At 42.7% G+C, this 15,218-nt stretch overlaps 2 protein-coding genes across 3 annotated transcripts in view; one reads left to right on the top strand and one right to left on the bottom strand.

Moving 5' to 3' along the window:
• AMOTL1 (angiomotin like 1) overlaps window positions 1–15,218 on the top strand; it is a 102,784-nt gene that overhangs the window by 6,285 nt on the left and 81,281 nt on the right. The window lies entirely within an intron of this gene.
• Window positions 13,714–14,708, bottom strand: LOC100954336 (glyceraldehyde-3-phosphate dehydrogenase-like). 2 transcript variants are annotated; one of them, XM_023511450.1, is made up of 2 exons: window positions 14,580–14,708; window positions 13,714–14,525 (listed from the first exon to the last, which is right to left on the bottom strand). In XM_023511450.1, the coding sequence occupies exons 1-2, from the start codon at window positions 14,706–14,708 to the stop codon at window positions 13,758–13,760; spliced, it is 897 nt and encodes a 298-aa protein (XP_023367218.1). In that variant the 3' UTR covers window positions 13,714–13,757. The 2 variants fall into 2 exon arrangements, with proteins under 2 accessions (XP_023367218.1, XP_023367217.1); XM_023511449.1 differs by having other exon boundaries at window positions 13,714–14,708.

The following is a 15,218-nucleotide window of genomic DNA, read 5'->3' as shown; positions in this document are numbered from 1 at the left end:
CCCCCCCCGTTTTAGTGGGTCTTGGTTGGGGCCTGGAATCTTGCATTTCTAACAAGTTACAAGTGACGCTGATGCTGTTCATCCACACTGATGCTGTTCATCCAGGGATCACAGTTTGAGAATTTTCTTTGAGCATATTACTCTTTATTTTTATTTATTTATTTTTTTAGACAGAGTCTCACTTTGTCACCCTTGGTAGAGTGCCATGGTGTCTCACAGCTCACAGCAATCTCAAACTCTTGGGCTCAATTGATTCTTTTGCCTCATCCTCCCAGGTAGCTGGGACTATCAGCACCCCCCACAATGCCCGGCTATTTTTGGTTGCAGTTGTCATTGTGGTTTAGCTGGCCTGGTGGGACTCGAACCCGCCAGCTTCAGTGTATGTGGCCAGCACCCTACCCGCTGAGCTACAGGTGCCAAGCCTGAGCATATTCCTCTTTAAATTAGACCTAACCTGAGATGCTTACCCTTTACAACTGAGTTTGTTCATCTTCAAATGACTGAGTTTGAAATAGATTGATTTCTAAGGTTATTCGTTGATATCTGTAACTATATTCTCTAATTGCTCTTCTGTGCCTGACTCCTTCCTGATCATGACTTTTCTTTCCCTCAGTTGTCTCTTGATACTTAGAAAACATGCCAAGTTTGGGTATATGGCTACCAATACATAAGTCATATTGCCTTGGAGAAGTCACTCAGCCTCAGTAAAATAAATGTATTTACAAAATACATTCTAAAGTTATTGTGGGGCATAAACAAGAACTTGCCTGTGAAAGGGCTGCATAAAAACTAAGAGACAGTGCAAAATAGTTTTTTATTATTTTGTGCACACTTGCTATTTCTTGGGAGACATGGGGTGGACTGCCTCTCCTAATGCTAAGTATCATTGGTCCTGGGAGAAGTTGGGAACAGTTGTGTGGACATCTGCAGAGATGTTGGGAAGCTTCCTGCCTTGGATGGATGGTTGAGTGGGGCTTTCGGAGGGCCTTCTGAACTGAGGTGTTTAGGAGGTGTCTTGATGTGTAGTTGTAGTAATTACCAAAAGGGAGCTCGGTGTTGAACAATTGCTTGAGCAGATGCTGGAACGTTAAGAGAAGTGTAGAGAAGCTTTCTTGAAGTAGAGAAGTATAATTCCACAAATTATTTGTTTCCCAGGTAAGGGGAGATGTGATCTGGCCCCCATCTAGTTTTTAAAGTTCCAGACCTACACTGCTCATAGTAACCACTAGCCACCTCTGGCCATTTAAATTAATTAAATAAATTAAGTAAAACAGCAAATTCTGGTTTTCAGTCTGCCTAGCCACAGTTCATCTGCTGACTGGCCTTTTCCATCATTGTGGAAGCTTCTGCCTTCCCTCCACCCTTCTCAGAATAGGCCTCCATATGTTGGCCAGTGTTCTACGGTGAGATTGGCTGTTTGTGTGGTGATGATGCTACTTGGTTTCAGACAGTGGGACAGACATTCACAATTTTGAATGAAATTTACTACTTCTCCCTTGAAAATCTGATGTGTACTTACTGAGATTGCTCTAGTGCAGTGATTTTCAGTGGGTGTGTCATGGCTGGGAGAGGGTCTTAGGTGGCCTGACTTTTTTTTTTTTTTGAGACAGACTCTCAAGCTGTCACCCTGGGTAGAGTGCTGTGGCGTCACAGCTCACAGCAACCTCACTCTTGGGCTTAAGCGATTCTTTTGCCTCAGCCTCCCAAATAGCTGGGACTACAGGTGCCTGCCACAATGCCCGGCTATTTTTTTTTGTTCTTGTCACAGTTGTCATTGTTGTTTTAGCTGGCCCAGAGCTACTGGTGCCACCTGCCACAACAGTTTTTTTTTGAAGTTTTTGGCCAGGGCTGGGTTTGAACCCACCACCTCTGGCATATGGGGCTGGCTACCATTTTGAGCCACAGGTGCCACTTTGCCATGACAGTTTTTAAAGATCATTAATTATTTTTGAAAGAAGTTCAGATCAAGTAAGTAAATTCTTTTTCTCCTTTTTTTTTTTTTTTCTGAGTCAGAGTCTCATTATGTCACCCTTAGTAGAGTTCTCTGGCATCACAGCTCACAGCAACCTCAAACTCCCGGTCTTAAGCGATTCTCTTGTCTCAGCCTCCTGAGTAGCTGGGACTACAAGCGCCCTCCAGAATGCTTGCCTAATTTTTACTCTTTTTAAAATCAACATAATTTAAGTGTGCTGTGAAATTAAAAAGGTTGAGAAACACTGTTACAACAGCTTATTTTGGAATCTCATTTCATTTGGAAGATGGGTCTGCACAGCATCTGGGTTATGCCAGGTGCAGAGCTTGCCAGACTGTTACCAAGAAAGAGGTTTCTGCTGTTTCTAGGGATGTGGTGTTCATGGGATTCTCCGAACAATCTGGTCCTTGAGAAAAGCAAATAGAAATGCTTGAGTAGAATTAGCTAAGAGGTCCTTCTGGAGAGGGTCATCAAAGGCCAGCCTCCACCTTGAGCCAGCTCTCGTCAGTGAGAGGCAGGGGCTGGCTGCTGTCATCTCTCCAGTGTTTGGGCTTGCTTAGATACCATTGTGCACAACAGTTGTCTCTTTTGAAAGCATTCTGTAAACCAGGCGTCCTTTAACTACGGCCCGTGGGCCACATGCTGCCCGCCTAGGACACTTATCCGGTCCGCCATGTGTTTTTGCCGTTGCTGCCTGTTCTGCTTAGCAGCCGACTCATCCCAGGGCTGCAGTCTGGGGCCCGCAGTCCAGCCCTCCAACGGTCTGAGGGACAGTGAACTAGCCCCCTGTTTAAAAAGTTTGAGGACCCTGCGTAAAAGTCCATTGCCTTGCCCATCTTCCATCCAGTAAGTCACCAGACCCTTGCAGACGACCTCTACACTAGGTCTCGCACACCTCCCCTTTCTTTATGTGTCTCTACACCCCAGCTTTCCCGTCTCCTGGACTGCTCCTGTGAGAGCCACCCATGTAACTGGTCTTTGCACTTCTGCCCACATACACCTCTTCTCATCTATTCTGTCCTTCCTTTTCTCCCTCCTTCCCTCCGCCTTCCCTCCACCTTCTCAGAATAGGCCAAGCAAAACCATGATGATAGCTATCTTGTCCTCGTGTCCCCCGGGCTTCCTTAGCTTCCACTGTCTGAGGTGGGGCTTCGCACACGCCCTTTGGCCACGTGCCAGGGAGGAAGACAGCATCTCAGTTCAGCAGCTGCTTCTCAGCTGTGAGGGCCCCTCCGGGTGGTGTGACCCAGGAATGTGCCTCCTGAAAGCTGGCGTGGGGCAGGTGTCTTCCTTCCTGTATTGCAAAGGGCTCTGAGAACCGATCTGTGAGCAAGACTCTTCTACTCTGGGGGACTTGGGGAAAGGAAAGAATATGAGATTCTCTGGCAGGGCCCTGTTTACTGAGTGACAGGCCCCTAATCTCACTGCAGTCAGGCTGATTGCTCATCCTGGTGATGTGGGAAAAGTCTGGAATTTGAAGGGCAGGCAAAGACACTAGGAAATGTGCTCTTTCAGAATTGATGGAAGCCGGGGACGCAGTACCTGACGCTCCTAAACCACTCCAGTTTATGAACAGAAAAATGGTCTGATGGGCCTTTCTCTATTGATTCAAAGAAAATGCCTTCTGAAATCACAATAAGCTCCGATTAAGATGCTGCGAAAGTAATTTAAAAAGCATCACAAACCATTTACACAAACCTTGAGGATAAAGGGGATGTCAGGTTTATTTAAATGAGCAGGTTTGTTGAAGGACATGATCCTGTCAGGCTTGTCTTCTCAGCTGGTGACCGGCTGGCGGGTGGCGTGAAAAGTGGAGAGTAAATTTACCTTAGCGATGTGTAGATTTGTTCCTGTAGAATGTTATTGAAATATTAAGACTAGAAATCTAAAAGTTCCACTTGAGGGCATATATTACCTGTGCTCCATGTTGAGGCATAAAATTTTCGCGAATTCTGAAGTTTCTTGCCTTCAGCTTTCTCCAAAATAAATACCAGGAATTTGGAGGAAAAAAACTGGAAGTAAATACAAATGTTTCTATTTTAATGGCATTTTTTTAGTTTGGAAACGCAAAATGGGTTCTATACAATTAAGTTTGTTCATCTAATGAACAGATTTTCTAGTATTTAGTAGTTTAGGTAGCAGTCACAAATATGCTAATTGAATTTATTTTGATATTTTCAGTTATTCTTACAGAGGAAGGTACATGCTAGACATGAGGATGACATTTCTTATTTGGGCAGGCTAGGGAAGTTTTGGATAAGCACTCACTCTGTAAATATCTGTTGAGTAAATAACCCTGGACTATCCAAGTCAATACTGAGTTGGAGAATTCCAGCCATCTGAGGCTTGAGACTCTGTCATGTACCAAGAACTGGACTAGGCATGGGGTGTGTTTTCTTTGTTCCCAAGGAACTTATATTCTAAAAGAAACATAATATAATAAGATGTTAGAAAACAGAAGGCAAATGAACTGGGCTTATTACGCTCCGAGAAGGCCAAGAAGTGATTTATAATTGCCTTTCAAGTATTTTATCTTCATTTTGAAGATCAATGATAGTTATATTTGTTATTATGAGAAAATGAGCTTGAATTGGCAGATACCATGACTTCTAGAAGCATGGAGGAGTTCCCCGTTGGGGAGGGTGACTGAATATTGACTGAAGGATATGGAGGGCATAGGTGCAACTACGGAATTTATGGTAGTATGAGCAGCACCCCATTCTGTACCTCTTTAAGTATGGCAGGCTTGGCGTCTGTAGCACAGTGGTCACAGCGCCGGCCACATATACCCAGGCTGGTGGGTTCTAACCTGGCCTGGCCAGCTAAACAACAATGACAACTGCAACAAAATAAGTAGCCAGGTGTTGTGGCGGGCGCCTGTAGTCCCAGCTACTTGGGAGGCTGAGGCAAGAGAATTGCTTAAGCCCAAGAGTTTGAGGTTGCTGTGAGCTGTGACGCCACGGCACTCTACTGAGGGTGACATAGTGAGACTTTGTCTCCAAAAATAAATAAATAAAGTATGACATATGTGGTCCTTTCTGATGGTGGAGGGGCCTGTCTGTGGTTTACTTCTTGGATTCCATTTTCTAATTTCAATGATTATCTATGGAGCTTCATGGTTAAGACTTCAGAGCTGGAAACGTGTATTCACATCCCACCTGGGTATCTCACTAGCATTATAGTCTCGAGTAAGTTACTTACGCTCTCTGTTAAGTATAGTTTTCTCATATGTCAAATAGGGATAAGAATAACACCCACTTCAAAACATTGTTAAAAGGATTACATATGAGAGACGAGAACGGTACCTGGCACGTTGGGAGAGTTAGGTGTTGGCTACTGTTGTTGCAGTTATGATTGCAGCATTTCAATGTGCTTAAAGATTTCCGTGGGTCTGGTCTCTAAGCAGGGCACAGAGGAGATGGCCTGTCTCTGCTCCATCATGCCAGGGACTTAGGGTGGAAGAACCCCGGGGGGTGCATGGGTAATTTGGGACTGGGTTCACATCGCTGGTACCTGGGCTGGAATGACTTGCAGGGGAGTGCCAACAAATTGTCTTCCCACTGGTGTGGCTTCCTCACAGAACCAGGCTAGCCCAATTCTTACGTGGTGTCTCAGAGCTCCAGGAGTGAGTGTTTTGGCAAACTGGACAGCAACGTGGAAGAAGACTTGGAAGTCACAGAGTCACTTCTGCCATTCTCTGTCGGGCAACAGACTTGGAAGCCTGTCTAATTCAAAGATGTGGACCCTTCTTTCCATAGTCTTATCAAAAGAATTTCCAGAAAAGTATTAAACTGCTGCAGTTATCACCATCATATTATCATCATTGGAAAGAGAAAATGTAAAAAATTTACCATGCAGTAAATCCTCAGCTATTTGGACCTCCTGGAAACTGCATTATTCTGCAGAAGAGAATTTTCTATAGAATGGAAAGTAAATGTTTTTGGTGCGAGTTTTTCTGCAAGATTGATCCCATCCCCACTCCCTCACTTCTGTCTTTTATAACCTTTTTTTGATGGGTTCAGATAACCATTATAAATATCAATTAATGTGATATGGTGTTTGTATTGGGTACAGGAGGGGCAGAGAAAAAACAAGTAGTTCCTTCCCTGAGAGTATATAAGCCGCACATTGAATCTTTCAAGAGGATGCTTTGCTGTCCTTAGTTAAGATTATGATTCTAAAGTAGACTAACCAAAGCTATACAATGATGACAGAATTAGGATAAAAATGCATTTATATGCTCTGTGAGCAAGTGGCAATGGGTGATACACTTGAAAGCCCTATGTTGAGGACAATTTCTATTCCTTAAAGATACTGTCCTATGAGAGCCAGGGGCACTTGCCAGGTAGAGCCTGTCAGGACCCATAGAATGAAATGAAATAGAATCTCTATGCTATTTCATAAGCAAATGTAGCTTATGTTCTGGTCAGATTGTTTCACACTTTTTTTTTTTTTTTTTTGAGGCAGAGTCTTACTATGACACCCTCGGTAGAGTACTGTGATGTCATAGCTCACAGCAACCTCAAACTCTTGGGCTTAAGCTATTCTGTTGCCTCAGCCTCCCAAGTAGCTGAGACTACAGGTGCCCACCACAACACTTAGCTAATTTTTGGTTGTAGTTGCCATTGTTTGGCAGACTTGGGCTGGGTTTGAACCAGTGTATGTGGCTGGTGCCCTAGCTGCTAAGCTACAGGCACCAAGCCTGTTTCAGACTTTTAAAAGGAGAATCATTGTAAATCCATTTTGAAAACTTTGACTTGGAAGAAATTTTCAGTTATGTGTTGCATAGGATATGAGAGACAGTGTTACAGTGGGTCTGTAGTACAGAGACTTAGTAGGTCTCTAGTCAAACTGGTACATCATATAGCTTGATGTGAGGTCAGCTTTTTTTTTTTTTTAATCCTCTTCTTGGCTAGACCACTGTAAGACCCATTGTTTTGGAGATGAAAATTGGCTTTAAATTGTCAAGTGTGTTATGAACCTGAAGGAATAACCTTCGCCCAGTTGGTAGGAAGGAGTCAGTTTTCTCCGTGTTGTCGGTGAAAGAGACAGATCACTCACTGCAGTAGGTGGACAGAAGAGATTGGAAGTTTCCACCTTGACCTCCATCCTATTATATCACGTATAAAATGAAAGAATAAAGGAACAAAGGTGCTAGGGAGAAGAAAATGCTTTTCTTCTTATTTATAATTCTCAGTGCAGAAGGCGTATCTGCTTCCTCCCCTGAACTGGCCCCCAGTAACTATTGTCGCTCTTTGAGGTGAAGCCTCCTAGGCAGCGGAGGGGTGTTGGGCTTAGAACCCAGTTGATAACCTTCTCCAGGACACCTAGCCCTTCAGTGCACACCGTAGTGGCTGGATAAGGGGACTTTGAGAGCCGTTAGATAATACCATGTAGTCTTTTATTTTTTCTTTTATAGTAGAACTGCAATATTAAGCTTATTTTCAGAGTAATTGTGTATTTCATCCCAAGTACTTGGAAACTGAAAATGTAATTTTAGTCTAGTTTGTCGGCTGGGTTATCTGACCTAAAAGAAACTCTGAAAGCCTTCATCTCTCATCTGCTTGACCATTTTGCTGTTTTAAAAAGCTTGCTGATTTGATCGTCTCTGGAAAGTGAACTTTACAGTGCTAATACCGGTTCCATTCTCTTGTTTTCATAAAAAAAAACCCTAACATTTAGTGAGCACTTACTATGTGCTGAAACGCTTTCATCACAGCCTTTTCTCTTATAAGAATTAATCTTCATAACAGCCCTATATAGTAGTCAAGTTCCTGTCCTTAATTTCCAGTTAAGTCATGAGCACCAACCAACTAAGCCATTTGCTCAATTTTATATAGCTAATCAGCGGCAGAGCCAGGGTTCTTACACTGTTTAAAAACCAGATTTGCCGGGGTGGCGCCTGTGGCTCAAAGGAGTAGAGTGCTGGCCCCATATGCTGGAGGTGGCGAATTCAAACCCAGCCCCAGCCAAAAACTGCAAAAAAACCCCAAAAACCAGATTTGCCAAACTAAAACAGAAAGCATGTCATATCCTTTATTCTCATTTAGTGGATATTTCTCTCCGCCATCTCTTTTGTTCTTTAAATCTCCCTAATACTTTGGTCTTTTGGCAGCAGCATCATTGTCGTTACTCTTCAGTCATCGTGTCTTAACACCCTTCCTTCCCTTTGTCCAAGGATACTTGACTTTTGCCGGGCACGTTATTACAGTTTCTTTTCTCCTTACCTCCTAACAGTAATCTCATGGAGGCCTTTTTGTTTTTCCTGGTAAAATAATCATTGTTAATTTATCTTCCTTGTAAAAATTCTTCAAGGGCAAGAAAGTGCGTTCATGTGTGGGTGTTTTCCGGGTGGGTGCCCATCTCTCTTGGGGTGCATTTTCTTGAACCCACAGGGGCCCGTTCATGTGACACAGAGTTCAAGCGGTGCTCTACAGCAGAGGGCCTCTGATTGGTCTTGAGGCTTCACTGACTTCCCGGGTCTGTGGGCATCTTCCTTTGCCTGCACAGGGAGATGACTCACTCCCAGTTATGACTTGTTTTCAGCATTTTCATTTTAAAGTTCTGAAGTTTCCCATCCTTTGGACTTTTCCCCTGTGGAAGAGGCTGTGTGATGTAGAAAGAACCATGTTTCTCAAAGCATGGGGTGTGAAACCCTAGGGGAGGTGGGGTGAAGTCTTTGAGACCTAAAAACTGTCTTCAAAATAATACTAAGATACACCCCTTTTCCACTGTGTTGACATTTGCACTAATGGAACAAAAGCAATGACAGGTAAAACTGTGGTGCCTTAGCATGAATCAAGACCATGACATCAGGCTGTGTTAACAGTCAGTCTATTACTCAACACATTCACAATTACAAAGAAAAAAAATAAAAGCCCTAGCTGGCTGCAGTGGTTCCTAGCACTTTGGGAGGCCAAGGCAGGTGGATCACCTGAGCTCAGGAATTCAAGACCAGCTTGAGCAAAAGTGAGATCCTATCTCTATTAAAAATAGAAAAACTAGCCAGCTGTGGCAGCACGCACCTGTAGTCCTAGCTACTTGGGAGGCTGAGCCAAGAGGATCGCTTGAGCCCCGGAGGTTGCTGTGAGCTATGACACCATGGCACTCTAGTCAGGGCAACAGAGTGAGACTCTGTCTAAAAAAAAAAAAAAAAAAAAAAGACACTTAAGAATGTTCTGATTGCGGGTTCAAACCTGGCCCCAACCAAACTGCAACCAAACAATAGCTACTTGGGAGGCTGAGGCAAGAGAATTTCCTAAGCCCAGGAGTTGGAGGTTGCAGTGAGCCATGACACCACAGTACTCTATTTAGAGGGCGACAAAGACTCTGTCTCTAAAATAAATAAAAATGTTCTAATTGAAGCAGTAAGTATGATTAATTATATTAAATCTGAAACCTTGAGTGTCTTTTTAATATCCTGTGTGAAGAAAGGGGAAGATAACAAAGTGCTTGTACTGTGAACCAAGGAGATAACTTATGTGATTGAGTTGTGAGATAACTATTGAACTAGCTGTTCTTTTGGTGGAAAGCCCTATTACTTGAAAGAACAACTGACAAACTGGTTATTCTGACTTGGGTATTTGGGAGGTGCTTTCTCAAAATGAATAAAGGGAACCTATCACTTCAAGAAAAACAACTAACTGCTGAGTTTGATAAACCTCAAGCTTCAAGTGAAAAATGGATTTTAGAAGTTTAGAAAACTTTTATCTATGGCTGCGAAATTATGGACTCAACAGATACATAAAAGATTTTTCGTGATGATCAAGATGTGTGATATATTAAATGTGATTTTGTTGATAGTATATACTTGATATGTTTTAATGTGTGGAAGGTCTGCATAATTTAATGAACCTTTATTTTCCACATGACCAAATAAGATGTTACAAAATCTTGCATGTCTTGAAAGCGAATAACCTCTGTTCAAAGTGAAAGATGGGCCAATAGACATAATGTAATTAAGTATAGAGGCGTTTCCATGAACTACAATTCCCATGGTAGTTATCTTCAAGAAATTGCCACTTGCTGAGTGTAATTTCAACGTAGGATAGTCACAATTATCTGAAAAGACTCTTCTGTTTTCCATCTACATATTTGCGGCTACAGATTTTCTTCATCTACTTCAGCCAAATATCTTATAGGACCAGACTGAAAGCAGAAGCAGATAAGAAAATCTGGCTGTCTTTTATTAAGGCAGAGATTGAAGAAATTTGTAAAATTATAAAATAATACTTACCTTCTCCTTTTTGTCTTTTAGAAATGAGTTATTTTTAATGCATAATGAGTTTGTTATTTATAAGTGAATTAACATGTACTTTAATGTTTCTCAGTTTTAATTTCCAACACATCACGCAGTAATAAATAGTCTACGCAAACAAAAGCTCATGGGGTCCTCAATAATTTTCAAATGTAAAGGGGTCTGAAACCAAAGAGTTTGAGTGCTGTTGATACAGTGGTAAATGCCATAGACTCTAGAGCCAAACCGGCAGGCTTGAATCCTAGTTTGCCCCTGACTAATTGTTTGACTTTAGTCGAGTTATTTTTAATACCTTAGTTTCCTCATCTGAGAAATGGTGATAATCTTCTTTAAGTTGTTGCAGCAGTTAAGCCTGTTGAGGTGAATTGCTCAGGACAGCACAGTGCCCTTCACACACAGAATTCTCACCGGAGAATTCAGTTGCTTCTATTTACCTGTGGTCAGTTTGCCTCCAGGAAGTGTTATTTTGCAGCTTGATTTTGCTCTTCTCCCTCAGCATCACAGCTGTCGATAAATTAGGGCTTCCTAGACTGAGGCTAGTAGTGAACTTGATGACCTTGTACACGAAATTTGTGTGTGTGTGTGCGTACTCTCCTAGACCTAGGGAGAAGCTTTGTAGCTTTTGACAATTTTTTTTTTTGCAGTTTTTGGCCAGGGCTGAGTTTGAACCCACCACCTCTGGTATATGGGGCCGGCACCCTACTCCTTGGAGCCACAGGTGCCGCCCAACTTTTGACAAATTCTTTTAAAGAGGTATCCATGATCTAAAACAGGAAGGCCAAAGAAGAGAACATAGTAAGTGTAGCCCCTAAACATAGTTCTAGATCCTGGATGTGTGCTTTGAAATGAACGTGGACACAGGTGTCCTAGCTCACCACCCCTGCTGCCTTGAGCCTGCCTGTGTCACTGCAGTTCTGCACTGTTGGCAATTGTCTCCTTTCCATGTGTGACCCTCTTGATAGTCTGTCAGATCTGGGTCTCATACCTATCCCTCGATGCCATAAATCATCGTGGAATGAATGGACACATGAGTTAGTGAATAATGCCACTTTTTTCTGCTAATCAAATTCACAGATCCATGATCATTTGTAATTCATAGGAGTTATAAGGAACCCAAATACAATTGCAAGTACCTTGGTGTTTTAAAATATCATTTAAATCCTGTGGAATGCTTTGGAGCGGTCAAAATTGAATTTGCCTGTGAGCCTTATGGATGTGAGCTGAGTGACCCAAGACATGCCATTCCTGTTTTTGTTTAAGTGCAATGGAGATAAGGCAAGCTAATTCTCCAGGATGTGAGGATTACCTGAGATAATGTTTACATCATGTCATGCTCGGTAATATTAACTTTCTATGTCTCCCGTCCCTGTAATTAGATAGCTACTTGTCTTACATGGACTCCCTGGCTGTAGTTGGCCACTGTAACCAACTAATGTGTAGTTCACATTAAATCACTTAAATCCTCATAACCCAGAAGATTAGCTGTTATTCTTAGCTGAGGAGTTTTGAGTTTCAGACTTATTAAGTATTATGTATAATATGCTAGGCATTTTCACAGGCTTCATCTTGTCATGTTATTGAATTAGATTTTTTTTTTTATAATCACCTTGTTACTTTATAACAGTATTTAAAATGTAATAGCCGTATTCCCATATCTGGTCATTCAGGTTAGCGGTTATAGAATGTAGGGCACTAAAATAATTGACTTCAAACCTGAATTTATTAAAAGTAACAAATAACATGAAGGATTCTTCACTTAAGTTAGTGCAAGTTGGTTGTTTGGTTTTTTAATAGATCTAAGTCTCCTTCACTTACTCAACATTATTTGGATTTATTAAAGCCAACACATTTTTTACTTAAAATGTGATTGATTTACAAAGTTTCAGTTTACCACAACTTTTCAGGAGTGCGTGTGTTGGTTGTATAATTATAGACTTATATGGCAGAGAGGTACAAGCTTTCCGAACCTGATTGCATTCAAATTGTCTGTGAAGGATAAGTAAACAAAACCTTCATTTCTGGTGTATACTTGTGCTAGGCCATTGTTGCAGATCTGACATGGGGACTTGGAAATGATGCTTTTACTAAGCTCCACGAAGGGTTCTGACACACTGCAGGTTTTGATTCATTGTTAAAGTGGAAATGCTATCAAGAAAGTATGTGGCCAGATGGAAAAGATGAAGAAGTGTGGTTTCATCGGGTATCTTGGTGTTCTGGGGATCAGCAAGTGCTCTCTTATTCCTCTAAGCTTTTGTAAAAAGTAAACACAAATAAAATAGCTCTGGTTCCTTTTCTGCCTCATACATGTAAGGAAAGAAACTTTCCCAGTGTTTTCCCCCTTTATCCACAAGCAAGAGCATTTTATCAAAACTCTCCTAATTTAAGTATAAGAAATTAAGTAGGAAAAAAAGGATGTAGAATTAGTTTGCCTTAGTGAGGAGTCTTTGGAGGGCAGAATGGTGTAGTAAGAAAGGGCTTTGCTTATGGAGGGACTGTGCTGCGGTTTTGTGACTCTCGGCCAGTGGTTCTCAGCCTATGGGTCGCAACCCTCTTGGGGGTTGAACGACCCTTTCACAGGGGTCGCCTAAGACCATGCTGAATATCAGATATTTACATTATGATTCATAACAGTAGCAAAATTACATTTATGAAGTAGCAACGAAAATTATTTTATGGTTGGGGGTCACCACAACATGAGGAACTGTATTAAAGGGTCATGTCGCAGCATTAGGAGGCTTGGGAACCACTGATCTAGGCATTCCTTAACCTCTGTGAAGCTCATATCTCTATCAACAGAATGGGAATAGGGTGGTGATAAATAAAATTAATATAATTGTTATCCCCACACTAATAGGCTCTCAGTAAATGATAGCTCCTACTATTGGTCAAATTCTTTTATTACTACAGGAATGTTTAGTTTCTTGGGGAATATTCATTGCTTTAAATTATTTAGTTCATTCGTGAGTCCATAGTGAGCTGGATTAGAAGCCTTGTACTTAACCTTCTGAGAGAGTCCCAGAGCCACCGGGATGCTGCTACCTGTGAGACTTCCCAGTGTCCCCAGAGCCAGCGGGATGCTGCTGCCTGTAAGATTCTCCAGTGTCCCAAGCTCTAGCAACACATACTAATAGGACCAGAAAGCTGGAGGAATCTGGTGGAAGGCAGAAGTGTCTGAACTGCTCCCTCTTAGTGGAGGTGAGAAAGCTTCAAGGAGAATAATTACACAGGCATATTTCATTTTATGTCTGGGAGTTTATTTTATTTTATTTTTTAATTCAGGGAACTTTATTGATGTTACATGACGAGGTGGGGCTCCCTAGGCCCCTCTTGTTCTTTAGGGGGTCTGGGTGGAAACTGTGTTGAGGGGAGATTCTCAGTGAGGTGGGGGACTGAGTAGGCAGGGGCACCCCAGCAGCTAAGGGCCTTTCTCTTCCTCTCGTGCTCTGGCTGGGGCTGGTGGTCTGGGGGTTCTTACTCTTTGGAGGACATGTGGGCCGTAAGATCCACCACCCTGTTGCTGTAGCCAAATTAAATATCGTACCAGGCAATGAGTTTGGCAAAGTGGTCATTGAGGGCAATGCCAGCCCCAGCATCAAAGGTGGAAGAATGAGTGTCACAGTTAAAGTCAGAGGAGACGACCTGGTGCTCGGTGTAACCCAGGGTACCCTTGAGGGGGCCCTCTGATGCCTGCTTCACCACCTTCTTGATACCATCATACTTGGCAGCCTTCTCCAGACGGCAGGGGAGCTCCACCACTGACATGTTGACAGTGGGGACACGGAAGGCCATGCCAGTAAGCTTCCCATTCAGCTCAGGGATGACCTTGCCCATAGCCTTGGCTGCACCAATTGAGGCAGAGATGATGTTCTGGAGAGCCCCACGACCATCATGCCACAACTTCCCAGAGGGGCCATCCACAGTCTTCTGGGTGGCAGTGATGGCATGGACTGTGGTCATGAGTCCCTCCACAATGCCGAAGTTGTCACGGATGACCTTAGCCAAGGGGGCTAAGCAATCAGTGGTGCAGAAGGCATTGCTGACAATGCTGAGGCTGTTTTCGTACTTCTCGTGGTTCACACCCATCACAAACATGGGGGCATCAGCAGGAGGGGCAGAGATGATGACCTTTTTGGCACCCCCCTGTAGGTGAGCCCCAGCCTTCTCCATGGGGGTGAAGACGCCAGTGGAATCCACAACAGACTCAGCGCCTGCCTCACCCCATTTGATTTTGGTGGGATCTTGCTCCTGGAAGATGGTTATGGGATTTCCATTGATGACAAGCTTCCCGTTCTTAGCCTTGACTGTGCCATGGAATTTGCCACGGGTGGAATCATACTGGAACATGTGGACCATGTAGTTGAGGTCAATGAAGGGGTCATTGATGGTGACAATATCTACTTTGCCAGAGTTAAAAGCAGCCCTGCTAACCAGGTGTCCAATCCCACCAAAACCATTTATTCCGACCTTTGGTTTTGCCATGGTGCTTTGGGGATGCAGCTGGTGCTGCACTAGAAGAAGCGGGTGTCTGACGAACGGGAGGACCAGAGAGCCCGGGAGTTTATTTTAAAGCTTTCCATCCTGTTTTCCTTTGTTCAAAAATATATTAAGTGCTTACCGTCCGCATACACATTTAAGCAATGGAGCGTAATACTTTTCCCCTCAATAGGGACACAGTGTGTATCAGAGTCACCCTAAGGAATATTTTCGTGGGCCTGAGATGGTTCCAGATAGGTATGAACAAACAGGTTATAGTTAAAGATTATTTAAATTTCAGTAATACTCATTAAAGTTTTTCTGAGAGAAAGAATCTCTGCTGTCCAGGTACTTCTAGTCTTGTAGTTTTAGATAAGTTAAACACCAAATACATCATCATAAAACATGAATTGTTATGTTAGTATGTACAATATGAGTCAAGATATTTAAGTAGCCTTTGGATTTTTACGCTGAAGTACAATTTTTTTTTTTTTTTTTTTGAGACAAAGTCTCACT

The sequence above is a fragment of the Otolemur garnettii genome, unplaced genomic scaffold (assembly GCF_000181295.1).
Source record: "Otolemur garnettii isolate 467f Iridium unplaced genomic scaffold, OtoGar3 scaffold00001, whole genome shotgun sequence".
Taxonomy (NCBI): domain Eukaryota; kingdom Metazoa; phylum Chordata; class Mammalia; order Primates; family Galagidae; genus Otolemur; species Otolemur garnettii.
The sequence above is the reverse complement of the archived record's forward strand: the minus strand, read 5'-3'. Positions and strand labels throughout refer to the sequence as shown.

Coding starts and splice junctions, on each gene's coding strand:
- LOC100954336 (XM_023511449.1), bottom strand. CDS start 14,708: ATGGCAAAACCAAAGGTCGGAATAAATGGTTTTGGTGGGATTGGACAC.